Source organism: Aptenodytes patagonicus, chromosome 1 (genome assembly GCF_965638725.1).
Source record: "Aptenodytes patagonicus chromosome 1, bAptPat1.pri.cur, whole genome shotgun sequence".
Classification (NCBI taxonomy): Eukaryota; Metazoa; Chordata; class Aves; order Sphenisciformes; family Spheniscidae; genus Aptenodytes; species Aptenodytes patagonicus.
The window spans coordinates 226,169,348-226,183,909 of record NC_134949.1 but is presented as its reverse complement, the minus strand read 5'-3'; the positions used below and the strand labels follow the sequence as shown (position 1 = coordinate 226,183,909).

The following is a 14,562-nucleotide window of genomic DNA, read 5'->3' as shown; positions in this document are numbered from 1 at the left end:
GCCTGACTGCCAGGGCTTGCTGGCTCCAGGATGGTCCCTACACCCACCTCTCCCCACCCTCCCCAGCTCTCAACGCTGCTCTTCCCCAGGGCCACAGATGAGTCTGGGTCACCACAAGGTCCACTTGCTGGTGGCCGTTGGCATCTTACTCGACTTGCATCACCTTTCTGCCACCTCCCAAAGCCCCTGTGTCACCTTCACCAGCACAAGCTACTTCAGGCATGACCCAGATTCGTGTCCTCATGGAGGAGCTCCTCCCTGAGCACCTGGATGGGTTACCAGTACCATCTTCTCTGCTCCTGCATTGCCACCGCCTCCAGCTATGTGCTGGGGCCAAGGTCCTCCACAGGGATGCAATTTAGGGCAGATGTCCTCCGAAAATCACCTTGATGCCCCTTTCCGCTGAAGATCATGAGCTCCTCGGAGCAATCTGGCCCTATGGCTTCCCTAGCTTTCCCCCTCCTCTTTAATGTCAAATAACCAACTTCTCCAGCAGCTACAACCTCATGGTATGGTTTCTCCATGCCTCGCTGAGACGGGAGCATCTCCTCTTGCCGATTTTATCCGCTGTCATGTCTCCTTCTGTTAACTCAGCATTGCATAAACCTCCAGGGACCAAACCCATCCCTGCCTGCTGGTTCCTTTCCGATCCCGGCCGCAGCGGGAGGTTGGCGTCCGCTAGCAGGGCCCACCAGCAAGCCTGAGATGGAGCAGGGCTTGCAGATGCCGTCTCCTCATCTCTGCTTCCCAGGGACCAGCAAATAAGAGTTTTGACAGCCTGGAAGGGAATGACGGTGAGAAGAAGATGCTTTGCTAGATCCTTCCAGCACGTTGTGCTTGCAGCACTCACTGCCTGGGATGTTCCTTCTCCGCAGCTGATTTCTCAGTCACCTTTTCTTTATGGGCCTAATTTATCTTAGCACCTCATTCTCATTCCCCAAGGAAATGCCCTTCAGCATCTGCAGTTTGTCCTACCAACCTTTGTAGCTCCTGAAAGAAAGAAGTAATTTAATAGTTCACCCACACCTCCTTCCCCCCTTAATGCATACCTTCAGAGGTTCTCTAATGGCTTTCACTAACGCACAATAAAATCTCCCTTCATTGTTTGTTAAACCCTCTAATCTTTCCGACCGTCCCTGGTTTGCAGGTACCGGCGGTGTCCCTGCCTGTCCCAGGGACGGCAGTTCTCTCCCTTGCGCCACTCACGTTTCAGGCCCTTCGTTGTTTTGGATGTGGAGCTTTTTCTGTTGGCTCCTTTCTTTTATTCCCACCCGTCCTTCCCCCCCACCTTGTTTCAAAACCCCGCGGGTCTCAGCAGCCTGGATTTCGGCGCCCCTCTGTCTCCCATCGGAAACCCAGGAAGATGACATGCTTCCTGGACCCAAGCAAGCAGAGAGAGCCATGGCTTCTCCTTTTCTTCCACCTCTTGTTCATCTTCTATGCCAGCAGCCAACGTCTTTTGGGTCCAGGCCCCATTTCATCCCACCAAACGGAGGCAGCACAGTTCGTCCCTGACGAGCTGACTCTCGAACCCGTGATGCTGATGCCCCTCCCAGTCCCATGGCCTTCATCCATCCCGGGGACCATCCCACACGTCCACAGGTTCAGCTTCATCCTTGCTTGTCCAGGTCTCTAGGCACAGCAGCTTGCTCATGGGAAGGACCAGCCCTTTGGCAGCGCTTGAATGATGTCCCACGAGCAGCTCTTTGTACCAGCAGCTACGTGTGACGCCTGCTTGTCCTAATACTGCTTCTGCAACACGTCTGGAGGAGCTGAGGGCTTGAAGTCTCGAAGTGAAGGACTGTCACAGCGGAGCCGCTCTGGGCTCGTGATACGGGCTGGGTTTGGGAACCTCCTGTGTCCCGCCTGGTGCAGGGGGTAGATGTGGGGCTCTGCTGCCGCAGCCGGCAGGGCCGGCCCCGAGAGCATCACTGCTCACTCCGTAGCAGGATCTACAGCCGCAGCTGATGTAACTCCTTGCCGACAGCACGGTCTGTGTTACCGGGCTGACACCCACGGCACACAGAGCTGGTGATGGCCTCTAAATAAAATACTGGGCTTCAAGTCACTGCTTTGGCTTGTGCTTTCAGTCGAACGACAAAGACGATGGTGGGGTTTTTTTCCCTTCTCAAACAGGGAGCTTATTATACCCAGCCAGTGTACGCGGCACAGCCTCACGTTATCCATCACACCACCGTGGTTCAGCCCAACAGCATCCCATCGGCCATCTATCCGGCCCCGGTCGCTGCGCCCAGGACCAACGGTGTGGCCATGGGGATGGTCGCTGGGACCACCATGGCAATGTCAGCAGGTAAGAAGGAAAGTTTTGTTGTGTTTTGAGCCATAGTTTCATCTCTCGGGCGGGACATACCCAAACAACCTGTGCAGGAGACGAAAAGCTCTCTGTGCATCCGACGTGCTGCCTGCAGCCTCGCAGGGGTTATCTGGCGAGTGGCTGCAGAAGCGCCTTGCACACAGCTAATTGCAGCTTCGTCTGCTAGTTTTGCTTGCTGGTTACCACTCCTTTGCAGGCAAAGATCAATTAATTTGCTCCTGATACTGATCTAACTCAGTTTTTATGTTAGCAGAGGAGACCTTGCGTTCGGCTCACTCCAGATGGATGCACTCTTGCATCCTTAAATATATTATCCTTCCCTCTGTCTGTTCCATAAGTAGAGGAATAACCAGGTTTGTCCCTCTTCAAATACTGTTGTATTTCTATCCTCAAGTTCCTTTTTTTAGGATACTTATGGTCTTGCTTTCGTTTGACGAAATGAACATTAACCTTGGTTTATGTATCCCAAATCCTCTGCATTTTATGTGCAGGATTGCTTCAAACTGCAATTAATTGATAGCACATTAAGTAAGGATATGGGCCGGTTTTATTTTTTCCAAAGCCTGTATTTCTCTCATTAACAAGTCTTAGGATTGTATATTGAATTATGCCAAGAAATGAATCATTCATCCTTTTGCATCTGCATTAGCTGTGAAATAGGACTCTGTCATGGGACGCAATCCCTGTTGCAAGCAGAGATATTGCAGCCTGGGTATGAGAAGAACCACTCTGAGAGATTTACTGTTGCTTATGCTAAGTGGATAGATTTAATTAATGCACGTGGGATGTCTTAAAATTTCATTAGTAGCATTTGTAGCGAGATACCCAGAAACTGAGAAGTTGTTTTGAGCACCCAGTTACTCCCAGAACAGAGTAGCTTGGAGCTGTATTCTCCCTCCCCATGTCTGCTGAAGGCACCGTGCAAATTCTCACCTAAAATCCCTCTGCGTGTCAGCTGCAGACTGAAAGAAAAGAGGCTGCACCGGGCATTCCCTCTGCTTCACGCCTGGGGGAGGATCACTCCTGCTGCAGCCCAAGGCTCTCAGCTCTGTGGGTTTAAATGAAGCAAAAGAGCTCCACTGCCCTTGGGAGATGAGTGGCAAAGCTCATCTTAATTTTCCTGGGAAGGTCTGGTTTTTTTCCTCATCTCCTTTTGCAACCCTCATCCCTTCCAGTTTGGTCCTTAGATGTTTCAGATCGCTGCAGTGATCTGCTGTTGCAATTTAGCCCGGTGCCTTCAGCAGGTGGAAGATGTCAGCAGGTTAGTGGCGAGCTCTGCTGCTGGTCTTTAGGGACAAGGAAAATTGGAAAAAGGTGAGTTAAGGGCCGAAAGTAGCGTGGAAAATACGCTGGAGCTTCAGGTGGGTTTATTCCGCTCATGGTGCTGGCTGATACCAACCGCATGAGTCAAACGCCTTCGGTTCAGGTCTCACGGGCAGAATAATATTTGGGAGAATTGAAGAGGAAAAAAAACAGGCAGCTGATGCTGCGCCTGCCCCTCGGATGCGGTCCGCAGCACCGTACCCTCGGGGTACCGCTCCCCCGATGGAGCTCTCCTCCTTGCTAAATATTTCTCCGTGCTGTTGCAGGAACCTTGTTGACCACCCCACAACACACCGCCATCGGAGCACATCCAGTTTCCGTGCCAACGTACAGGGCTCAAGGAACCCCCACCTACAGCTACGTACCTCCACACTGGTAAACCCACTGGCCAATTCATGTAAGTGCTGCCTTCGCAAGCCTTGCTCTGCCTTTGACGATTAATTAGCCGCCGAGCACTGCCATCACTTCTCTCCTTCCTACAGAGCTGCTGAATCCCTTTGTCCGGGCGATGCTCTGACTCCAGATGAGCCATTTAGCACTGCTCCCCCGGCAGGGATAGCTGCGCAGCTCGCTGTCCTGGGGCTACGGAGGGTGTTAGCAAAGCCCGGCGTACCGTGACCTTACATCTGGCTGCCCGGTGCATGCAAGGCTTTACCAGTGACCTGAGTGGCATCAAGCCGCTCTGAGTGCAGTTGGGCACTGTGAGGGTGGCAGTTTTCATGCTTTAAGGTTCCGGATGCATCGCGCTCTTTCATAGAATCACAGAAGGGTTTGGGTTGGAGGGGACCTTAAAGGTCGTCTAGTTCCAACCCCCCCTGCCGTGGGCAGGGACATCTTCAACTAGAGTAGGTTGCTCAGAGCCCCGTCCAGCCTGACCTGGAATGTTTCCAAGGATGGGGCATCCACAACTTCTCTGGGCAACCTGGGCCAGTGCCTCACCACCCTCACAGTAAAGAATTTCTTCCTAATACCTAATCTAAATCTACCTTCTTTCAGCTTAAAGCCATTACCCCTCATCCTATCACTACACTCCCTGATAAAGAGTCCCTCCCCATCTTTCGTATCACTTGAACATGTGTTTTTTTTCCCCTGCTAAAACGTGCTGGGAGATCGTCCTGTTCATCAGCACTGGGGTTGCGTGCAGCTGCCTGCGCCCTGCCTGCTCATGAGCGCCAGGGCTGCGTGCAGCTGCCTGCAACTGGCTGCAAGTTCCTCTCGCGCTCAGGATCCCAGAAATCCCAGCTGCTCATTTAAACGCCCTCCGCGTGTTGCTGGAGCCCTTGGTCCATCATGCCCAATTAACGGGCAACCCAGCTGATGGGAACACGGGGAGGCGGCGTAGATCTCATCCAGCCCAGGGGGTTATCTGAAATCTCTCCTTGCTGCATACGTTACGCTGGGCTAATCCCGCCCGTGACAAATTGTTGTGCAATTAGCAGAGAGCATCCCATCTGCATATTTTTAATCCTGTGCATCGGATACCACCGACGAGCTGCTGCTTTCTCAGCTCCGTGCCCCAGAAATTGCCCGCAGAGCGGCGCGAGGGATGGTTAAATCCCGTGTGCATCAGCTACACGTGCCGCGCGCGGTGCAGAGGCGAGGAGGCAGCCCTGTCTGATCCCGCACCGCTTGCTTCTAACTCCTTGTTTTTAATATGTTTGCTCTCTTCCAGATCCGGAGTCAAAACATTGTATGCAACTACACAAGTCTTACATCGGTGCTGTGGCCGCTGAACCGCAGCACTTCGTCTGTTTGCAAGAACAAAAGTAAAAAAAAAGAAAAAAGAAAAAAAAAAAAAAGTGCAAGGGTCACTTTATGCATTCTTTAGTGGTTTTTGTAAAAGCTGCTTTTTCTAATCTTCTGCCTCCTTTCCCCCCCCCCCCCCTCCCCCTTCCTCCTCCCCAACCCACATAAATTGTGTAACACACATACTGACACTGAGCAATAGTAAAGTTCTCTCTTTGGTCCTATCGTTTGAAAGCTCAGAATATTCACTTTTCCAGCATTGCCCAGCTGAGTGGCGCAAAGAGCCCCCACTTCTCGTTCGTTTGGGTTCTTTTCGTTATTTTTTTTCTGTTGTCGTTGTCGTTGACGAAAGCCTAGATTTTCTTTGGCTAGTAAGAGTGGTTGATGTTCAGGGTACTATGTGAAAAGCACAGCGCTGGTAGGCAGGCTTATTCCGATTTGGTTTGGGTATTTTTAGTTGAATAATATAAATTATTTAATCTTCCGTAACATATTACAAGAAAATTGTTGTCTTCCAGATAGCTGTCGTGATAGATTATAAATGCATTATCTGCAGTGAAATTCTGAACTCATCCCTTCTTTTGTAGGAGTAAGAGAATATAAATATAATTAGCGATGTAACGCACTTGTCTTAGGAAGTAGGAGGACTGGTCACCATCGGGTCTTTGGGCTGCTTTTTCCAACTGGGCAAACGGATCTTGCGTGATGGGAAGAGCGCAGCGGAGAGACGCGTGCCCTGGTGGCATCTTGCACCTCTTGGGAAAATGAGAAGCTCCCCGTCGGCCGCATCCCAGGGCTGCGTGGGGAAGAAGTTCCTTCCTTGCGTGGGTACCCTTTGGGGGCAGAGATGTGCTGGGTGGCTGGTGAAGGAAGCAAGGAGACGTCCAAGGGTTGGTCTGAAGAGCTTCTCCAGGTCCGGGGGTTGGTCTGAAGAGCCTCCCAATGTCCAGGGGTTGGTCTGAAGAGCTTCTCTAGAGTCCGGTGGTGTGGGGAAAGAGGGCGGCTGGTCGATGGAGAAGAGTCTTCGAGGCAGGGCGAGGGGGAAGATGGGTGGCTTCACCTTGCACCCGTGTCATTGGCAGGGCTGAGACCAAACTGCGACGCCTCCGTGGCAATCGAGGTGCCGCCCCATTCTTTGGGTTACAGCTGGGCTCGGAGACTTCCAGGAGAAATGTTCATCCAAGCACAAATCCCGGCACCATAGAGAAAAGCCGGAGAGGGGTCTGATGTCCAGCTGCTCTGCTTGGCTAGCGGGGAGAGGTGGGGGGGAAGAGGAAGCAATAGCAATAAACATGTCACCTTCCTCACGGGAAGGCACCTGAGAAAAGGCGAGAGCAAGGAAGGTGATCCACAGATGACGTGGACCGGGCTGGGAGACAAGGGGCACGCAGAGGCTGTGGGCATCGGGGTAATTTCTGGGGGTTTTGGCTTACCCAAGGGCGCGAGGATGTGAAGCCGACTGCGGCCAGTGACATCCCACCTCGGGGTGTCCAAGTAGAGCAATAAGTCACCTTGAGGGCAGCAGAGAGAGAGTTCATATTTGCAGACGATGCTTGCGGCCAGTTTCTTTTTAAATCCTTATCACTAAACCCAGCACAGAAACAAGGTTTTTCTTCTTTTTTTTTTTCCCCCCCCCTAAGACAAAAACATTGTTGGGTTTTGATTTTTCCCTCAAGCGTGCCGAAAGAGTTACATTCACCCGGTGGCATGTTTGCAACTCTCACGTGTCTTGGGCTCCGAGGTTGTCACAATGGACCAAAGCCGGAGCCTTTAAAGATGTCAGGTTAGGAGATGTAGATGGGAATCCCTCCCAGCACTGCCTGGCATGGGTTTCCGACCCACGCGTGGTGTTGCGTCAGTGCCCAGATGTCTCTGTTGGTTGCTCTGCTTTGGTCGTGCCTGGATGACATCTCCAGATGGAGATGAGGGCAGTGGAGACCAACACTGGAGGGTCACCCTGACCCAGATGTGGCGGTGTAGAGGTCAGACTGGAGGGTCTTTCAGAAGAGCAAGGTGACTAGTTGTTGGCACCTGGGTGAGACCTCCTTGCTCTTGGTGGTGTCTCCCAGCTTGGCTTCTGCTGCTGTTGGGAGGAGCTACTGGAGCTCCTTCCCGTGAGCATGGTCCAAATGGGGAGAAACAAGCTTAGGGACCCAAGAGGACTTTTCCTGCTGCTGGTCGGTCGCGGGTGGTTTGTCAGGTCGGGTGTTGGCACCGGCGCTTTTCTATGGGGATCGTTTGGTTGGTTCTGCTGGTTTTAAAGGAAATCTAGCAAAGCTCTGGTTGACCTTCCCAACCTCAAGGGGAACAAAGTGGGTGAAGACTGAACACAAACGCTGTGGGGTGGGGAAGGTGGATTTCTCCCGTGTAGTACTTTGGGTTGCACTTTGGCTTCGTGTAAAAGGAAAAGAGGAGAAAGAAGAAGAGTAAATAACCAGAGGGTTGCCCCATTCAGCTTGGCAAAGCCAAGGATTAGCACGTAAAAAGCAACGGGACATTTGGAAATAACAGTAACTACATCGTCCTTCCACCGTTTGTAGCGCACTGCAGTTAAACCTGGGCCAAAAAAAACCCCCCAGTAGATCACAGGAACCGAAGACCTCGCAAATACCCTTTTTTGCTCTCGCTGTTGACTTCGTGTTGTGTATTAGGAGCTGTCTATCATTGTTGAAACCCGTAGGATAGAGGACGCTCTAGCCAACATAACGGCACTACGACTTGCAGGGTCCAACGAGCTTTGTTGTCACAGCCCGGGCTCGGCAGAGGAGGGCCTTTCCCAGCAGACGCCGTCCTACCACTGGCCTAGGCACCCTTCACCCTTAACTGCTTCAGGAACGACTGCTAAAATTTTGGCCCACGGCTAGGAAGGAGGTGCGAGGCTTTCTCCTGAAAGGAAAGAAAACACTAAAGGTGGGGTAGAAAGCTCCAGGAGCTGAGCATGGAGGATCTCCCAGTGTTACCGCTAATAAGATCTGACATGGAGCGGTTTAGTTTTAATTCCTTGGCTTGGATCAATAGCAGATCCGATGCTCCTCATCCCATTATGCCCAGGCAGAACTACTCATTAACTCAACCAGGGTGTGAAGAGGTGAAATATTCGCCATCTGTTGGGCGAGAGGCTTTGGTGACCACATTTGACAACCGGTGTTGGGTTTAGGCTTGGACCACTGCATGGCTCCAGGGCCAGCACGTGGCCCTGGGGCCACCACATGGCTCCAGGCTTGCGTAGCTCCTTCCCAAGGTGGCTTCATGGGGCCGTCATGGTGGGGGAGATGCTCTCTGCCACCACGTGGGGATGTGGGGCTTGATGTCCCCCCCGGCTCATGCCAGCAGTGACCTGCAGCCCTGTCCCCTTCCCTGTGGAGGGACGTGGTTTTTCGGATAGATGGAAGGATGGGAGGAAAGCCCATGATCCCAAGTCATGGCTTAAGTGAAGGTCCTGGGGAGGTCGCAGCCCGGTGGAGGACTCCCTTGGCTGGGGGGGGGGACACTGATGGGGGCCACCAGCTTCTCAAATATTTCACTCCAGGAAAGCTTTGCTGATGTCGGTCAAGGAGAAGGGTTTCCCACGGTGAAGGATCACACCAAGCATTAGCAGGGAAGAGCAGGAGGGGTTAAACCATCCTTAGCGGGCAGGCGGTGTCTCGGAGATTAAAATTCCAGCTAAAGAGGAAGGAAAATAACTCTCAAACCGCTGTTACGACCATTAACCCATCCCTGCCGTTATCTTTGCTTTAAAACACAAGCTGTAATGCAAGATTTGGGGGGGGGGGAAGGCCCCCAACCCGAGCGAGCCCCTCGGAGCCTGTACCCATCACGCCTCCAAGCGGCTGAACCCTCCGGGTGAGGATTTGCTCCTGTATTTTATGAATAATAATAACCCAGTCCAGCTTTTTGCAGTTTCAAGGTGTAATTACCATGAAGTGTTATTTAAAGGTGGTTTGTTTGGGCTTTGTTTTTTTTTTTTAATGATGGATGTTTCAGGGTATCGGGTTTTCCCCCGGCTGCCGGCATCCCGCTGAATACGGTCCTTCCCTGAGAGACACCACAACCCCCCCCCCCCGCTTTTTGCCATCCCCTCCCACATCCCGGCGGATGCCATCCCCGCAGGGGAGGTGGGATGATGCGGTCCCCGGCCGGAGGGCGTGAAATTGGGTCTTGCTTTCTTAGAGGAAGGAAAAAACAAAAAAAACCAACCACATTTGGGGGTTTATTTTCAATAGGAAAACCCAACCAGCCGACAATAGCAATAAGAGCCACTGGATACCCATAAATCCAGGTTTTGGGGTTATTTTTATATTTAATTGTCGATATTTTCAGGCCCTCCGAGCATCCATCATCCCCGAAACACAGCGACCCTCTGCCCATCTTCCCTTTGCTTCGCTGCGAGTGCCGGGCTGTCGGCAGGATCAGGCTCCGGGTATTTTCTCTGCTGTGTGTTAGCATTCCCATAGGGGAAAAAAGGGAAAATAAAGCCTGTTAAGGAGCTTGGGAGGGAGGAGAGCTTGGAAAAGGTGTTTTTCCAGTGTGTGGCACCGTGGCACTTCTAGATTCACCGGTAATCGGGTAAAATAACCTGTTACGGGGATGTTTGCAAAGCAGGAATGGCAAAATATGTGGTTTAACGGCAGCAATTCCCAGTTCGAAACGCTCAATCGTGCCGTTTGCAGGGAAAAAATCCTGATGCAATGCAGCCACCTGCAGCATCGCTGCATCTTCCTGCAAGGGATGGAGCTGGGGGAGCTGGGTTTTTTCCCGGGGCGAAGGGGGTTCGGGATCAGGGCACCGCGTGAGGAGCGATTCTCAGGGTCGGCAGCCCCCGGGAAGCAGAGCGAGGAAGGGAGAAACGAGATAGTGGGGTTGCAGGATTGCACCCAAACCCTCCCGTTCTCATAGCACGGAGCAAACCCGTGCCGTGCTCCTACCCCTCTTTCTATGTCATTAATTTTTTAATTAGTATTTCGACCGCCAGGCCAGCTCCTTTTTAAATATTATTGGACCTCTTAAGCAAAAATAAATAATAAAAAAACCCCCCCACACCCCCAAAACCAAGGAAAAAATTTAAAACCAAGAGTAACCACGTCTTCCAAGTCTCAGTCGCAAAGGTGTGTAGGGAACATGGCCTTGAACTGATGCCCTGGAAAGCCCCACAGCCTCGGTTTGTCCATCTGAAGTGTAAATTCGGGGTGGTTTTGGTTTTTTTTTTTTCCGTTTGTTTTCTGTTCTGGTTTTGGTTCTGAAGATCAGGTCGTGATCTCCCTGACAGATTTCAGCCAAGAGTTTGTAACTGTACGATATTTACTGTAAGATGTAGAACATTCGATAACTATTAAAATGTTTCCAAAAAAAAAATAAATAAAAGAGCCCGAGAGGGTTTGGTGGTTGGTTTTTTGGCGCGGTGATGTGGTGGAGGAGTGAACGGGACCGGCCATAAACCCATCTCTAGGTTGGTGATGGAGCTCGGTGGTCTCCAACCCAACCTTGGGTGGGTTGTCCCACTGACCCCAGCATGGCCAAGCCAACGTGATCCTACAGAAACAGCTCCTATGGGAAGTGGAGTGTGTGATCTTCATGGTGAGCAGAGCATCACCACCACGTCCTCCTGGGCTGATTGAGACTTTGGATAGAGGAAATGTAGATGCAGGAGACCAGCTTTGGCCAGAGCAACCCATGGCCCAGTTGGGTTGTTGGTAAGGTGGGAGTTGTCCCATGATCCAGAGACTCTCATTAGCCTGCAACGTTGAGCACTGGCACCTGGTGATGGAGGGAAATCAAAAGCTCGTGACATTCCTGGAGAGGCTTCAGTTCAACAGATCCAGAAGGTGACCATGAAATGGCATCCTGGCCGCACGATGTCCTCCGTTGCATGGTGCCTCCAATGGAGCACTGCTCCAGTGTCGCAGCTCCCAGAGATGCTCGCCATCAGGCCACCAGGCCATGGCCACCACCACTGGTGTTGCAGCTCCCAGAGATGCTCGCCATCAGGCCACCAGGCCATGGCCACCACCACTGGTGTTGCAGCTCCCAGAGATGCTCTCCATCAGGCCACCACGCTGTGGCTACCACCACCGGCGTCGCAGCTCCCAGAGATGCTCTCCATCAGGCCACCATGCCATGGCCACCGCTGGACCTCAGGGACAGGGAATCCTTCTCACCAGCTGGGCAAGACGTTGGATTCGCCCTGCTGCCGGTGGACACCTTGGTGGCAGGAGCAGAAGCCAAGCTGCCACCTCCAGCACTTCACAGCTCCGAGCGGGACTGGCTTTCACATGGTGCCCAACGTCCTCCGTCCCCTCCATGGGGTCTTTGTGGGTGTCACCGTCCCCCCGAGGCAGCCCCCAGGCTAGCTGCCAGCTGTGGAGGACAAGGGTGAGGCTGGATTGGGCCCTTTGCACCACCCAAGGTGGCAGGAGCCACTCAGTGTCATGCCCTGGGCCAACGTCCACGGTGGCTGTCACTACCCCAGGACATCCCATGTTGGAGGGGACAGCTCTTCCTGCTAAGGGCAGCCACCCACGTTGTCCCCACACCCCCAGCTGCCCCCCCCCCTCCCCGCAGCAGTTGGCCCAGGCCCCCCGTAAGGATGCTGAGGCCCCGCAGGATTCAGCCACGGGCTCACAGCAGGGTCAAGGTGTCCCCAAATGGCTGGGGACAGCCCGGGGTGGTGGCAGCTGGAGGGGACACGCTGTTCAGGATGGCCCCTGAGGGTTGCTGGGGGGGGGGGGGCCGCAGTGAGCACCGACCATCACCGTCACGAGCTGGGTGGGCTCGGCTGGGCAGAGGTGAAGGCAGCTGCCGGGGCTCCAGCACCCGGGCACGGGGGGGGGGGGGGGGGGGGGGGGGGGGGGTGTCTCGCCTCCCCGCGGGCTGGCAGGCTGTAACCAGCCTCAGCAGGGTGCAGCGCCCCGGGGTGGTGGGCACCCGTGGGTGGTGGGCACCCGTGGGTGCTGCACCCAGCTCTGGGGGGGGGAGGGGGGGTGTGGGGGGTGTAAACAGGGCCATGGAGGGGTGCCTGGGAGGGGGGGGGGGTGCACATGTGTGTGCGCGTGCGCGTGCATGTGTGCGCACACCCAACAGAGCTCCGTGTGCAAGTGTGAGCGTGCTTGCGTACGTGCGTGACTGCATACGTGTGTGTGCATGTACATATGCGCATGCATGTATGTACGTGTGCGGAGCCGGGCTTGCATGTGCATTTATGCGCGTGTTTGTGTGTATGTCTGCACGTGCAGCGGTGTGCGAACAGGTGTCACGTGCACGTCTGTGTGTATGCACACTTACGGAGCTCCATGTGCAAGTGTGGGTGTGTTTGCATGCATGCGTGACTGCATACGTGTGCATGCACGTACGTACGTGCATCTGCACGTACATACGTGCGTGTGCACACATGTATGCATGCAGAGGTGGGTTTGCATGTGCATCCATGCATACGTTTGTATACGTAGCGGTGTGTGAACAAGTGTCATGTGCACATCTGTGTGTCTGTGCACACTTACAGACCTCTCTGCGCGTGTTTGCATGCGTGTAGGACTGCATACACGTGTGCATGTACATATGTGCATGTGCACACATGTATGCGTGCAGAGGTGGGTTAGCATGTGCATTTACACGTGTTCATGCATGTGCATGTGCAGCGGTGTGTGAACCGGTGCACGTGTGCACGTCTGTGAGCGTGCATGCGTATACACGCTTACAAAGCTCCACGTGCAAGCGTGTGTCTGCATGTGTGTGACTGCATACATGTGTGTGCATGTACATAGGGGCATGTGCACACGTGTACGTGTGCAGAGGTGGGTTTGCATGTGCTTTTATGCAAACGTTCAGCCATGCATGTGTGTGTGTGTGCACGTGTGGCAGCGTGCGAACAGGTGCACGTGCGCACATTGATGTGTGCACATGCATGTGTATGCACTCTTGCAGAGCTCCATGTGCAAGTGTGGGGGTGGTTGCATGCGTGTGCATGTTTGTGTGGGTTCGTGCGCACGTGCGGCAGTGTGTGAACGGGTGCGTGTGCGCACGGCCCTGTGTGTGCACACTTACAGAGTTCCATGTGCAAGTGTGGGGGTGTTTGCATGTGTGCACGACTGCATACATACGTGTGCATGTACATAGGTGCATGTATTTATGTTTGTGCGCAGGGGTGGGTTTGCAAGGGCATTTATGCACATGTTCCTCCATGCGTATGTGTGCATGCGCAGCAGCGTGTGAACGTGTGCACGCATCTGTGTGCGTGTGCGCGTGTATGCGTATAGGCGCTTACAGAGCTCCAGGTGTGTGCTTGCATGCGTGTGTAACTGCATACGTGCGTGTGCATGGGCATGCACGCGCACACGTCTGTGTATGTGTGCAGAGGGGGGTTTGCATGTGCACGCGTTCGTCTGTGCACGTGCGGCGAGGTGTGCACACCTATATACACGCCTGCACGCCTGCCTGCACACATGCACATACACGTTCCCCCGCGCAGGCGCTCGTGGCTGCCAGCGTGGCCGCGGGCAGCAGCGCCTCTTGCAGGGGAGGTACGTGCGCGGCTGCGAGGGCACGTGCGCCCGTGCAGCTGCCCGTGAGTCACACAGCAGCACCCCGGCCGTGTCGCCCCGTGCCAGGCCCTGCCACGAGCCCGCAGCACCCTCCGGCGTGTCACACCCCGCTCCGGCCTGCCTCCGTGTCCCCTCTGTGTGTCCCAGTTTATGCACGGCTATAGGGGGGGGGGGGGGGTGCGTATAGGTGCCTGCACATACACACCAGTGCACATATGCATAGCCTTTTGTGCATATATGGGCGTATGACTATACATGTAAGTGTATGCAAATGTGTGGTATAGGGGTGTACGGGCATTTGCATATGTGCTTTGAGCATGCTATAGGGGTGTATATAGGTGTGGCTGTACGCGAGTGTGCGGCTGCAGAGGGGACGGGGGTATATTAAAGCGCTGGCTGCTGCAGAACACCCCAAGGGCCACCGGCGCTGCGCCTCTGCAGTGCCCCTTTGCACCAGCACCCACCCCTGCACCCCCCCGTCAGCACCCACTCCACCAACCCCCTGTAGCACCTTAAATGCAGGGGGTAGGAGGGAGGCGGGGGGGGGGGATGGGACTCACCAAACCCCTTCAGGCTCGATTTTTGAAGTATTTTTTTAAGCCTCCTGGCTGCTGGAAGAGGTCT

General features: G+C 53.9%; 2 protein-coding genes across 7 annotated transcripts in view; one reads left to right on the top strand and one right to left on the bottom strand.

Moving 5' to 3' along the window:
- Positions 1-5,629, top strand: part of FAM168A (family with sequence similarity 168 member A) — a 220,615-nt gene extending 214,986 nt beyond the window's left edge. For all 4 annotated transcript variants that reach the window (XM_076328521.1, XM_076328518.1, XM_076328520.1 and 1 more), the window contains 3 exons: positions 2,137-2,311; positions 3,925-4,055; positions 5,331-5,629. In XM_076328521.1, the coding sequence (XP_076184636.1) occupies positions 2,137-2,311; positions 3,925-4,037 (288 nt within the window). In that variant the 3' untranslated portion in view covers positions 4,038-4,055; positions 5,331-5,629. The remainder of the gene's footprint in view (positions 1-2,136; positions 2,312-3,924; positions 4,056-5,330) is intronic.
- Positions 5,630-11,658: 6,029 nt separating this feature from the next.
- RELT (RELT TNF receptor) overlaps positions 11,659-14,562 on the bottom strand; it is a 9,388-nt gene continuing 6,484 nt past the window's right edge. For all 3 annotated transcript variants that reach the window (XM_076328515.1, XM_076328516.1, XM_076328517.1), the window contains one exon: positions 11,659-11,758. In XM_076328515.1, coding sequence (XP_076184630.1) covers positions 11,720-11,758 — 39 coding nt within the window. In that variant the 3' untranslated portion in view covers positions 11,659-11,719. The remainder of the gene's footprint in view (positions 11,759-14,562) is intronic.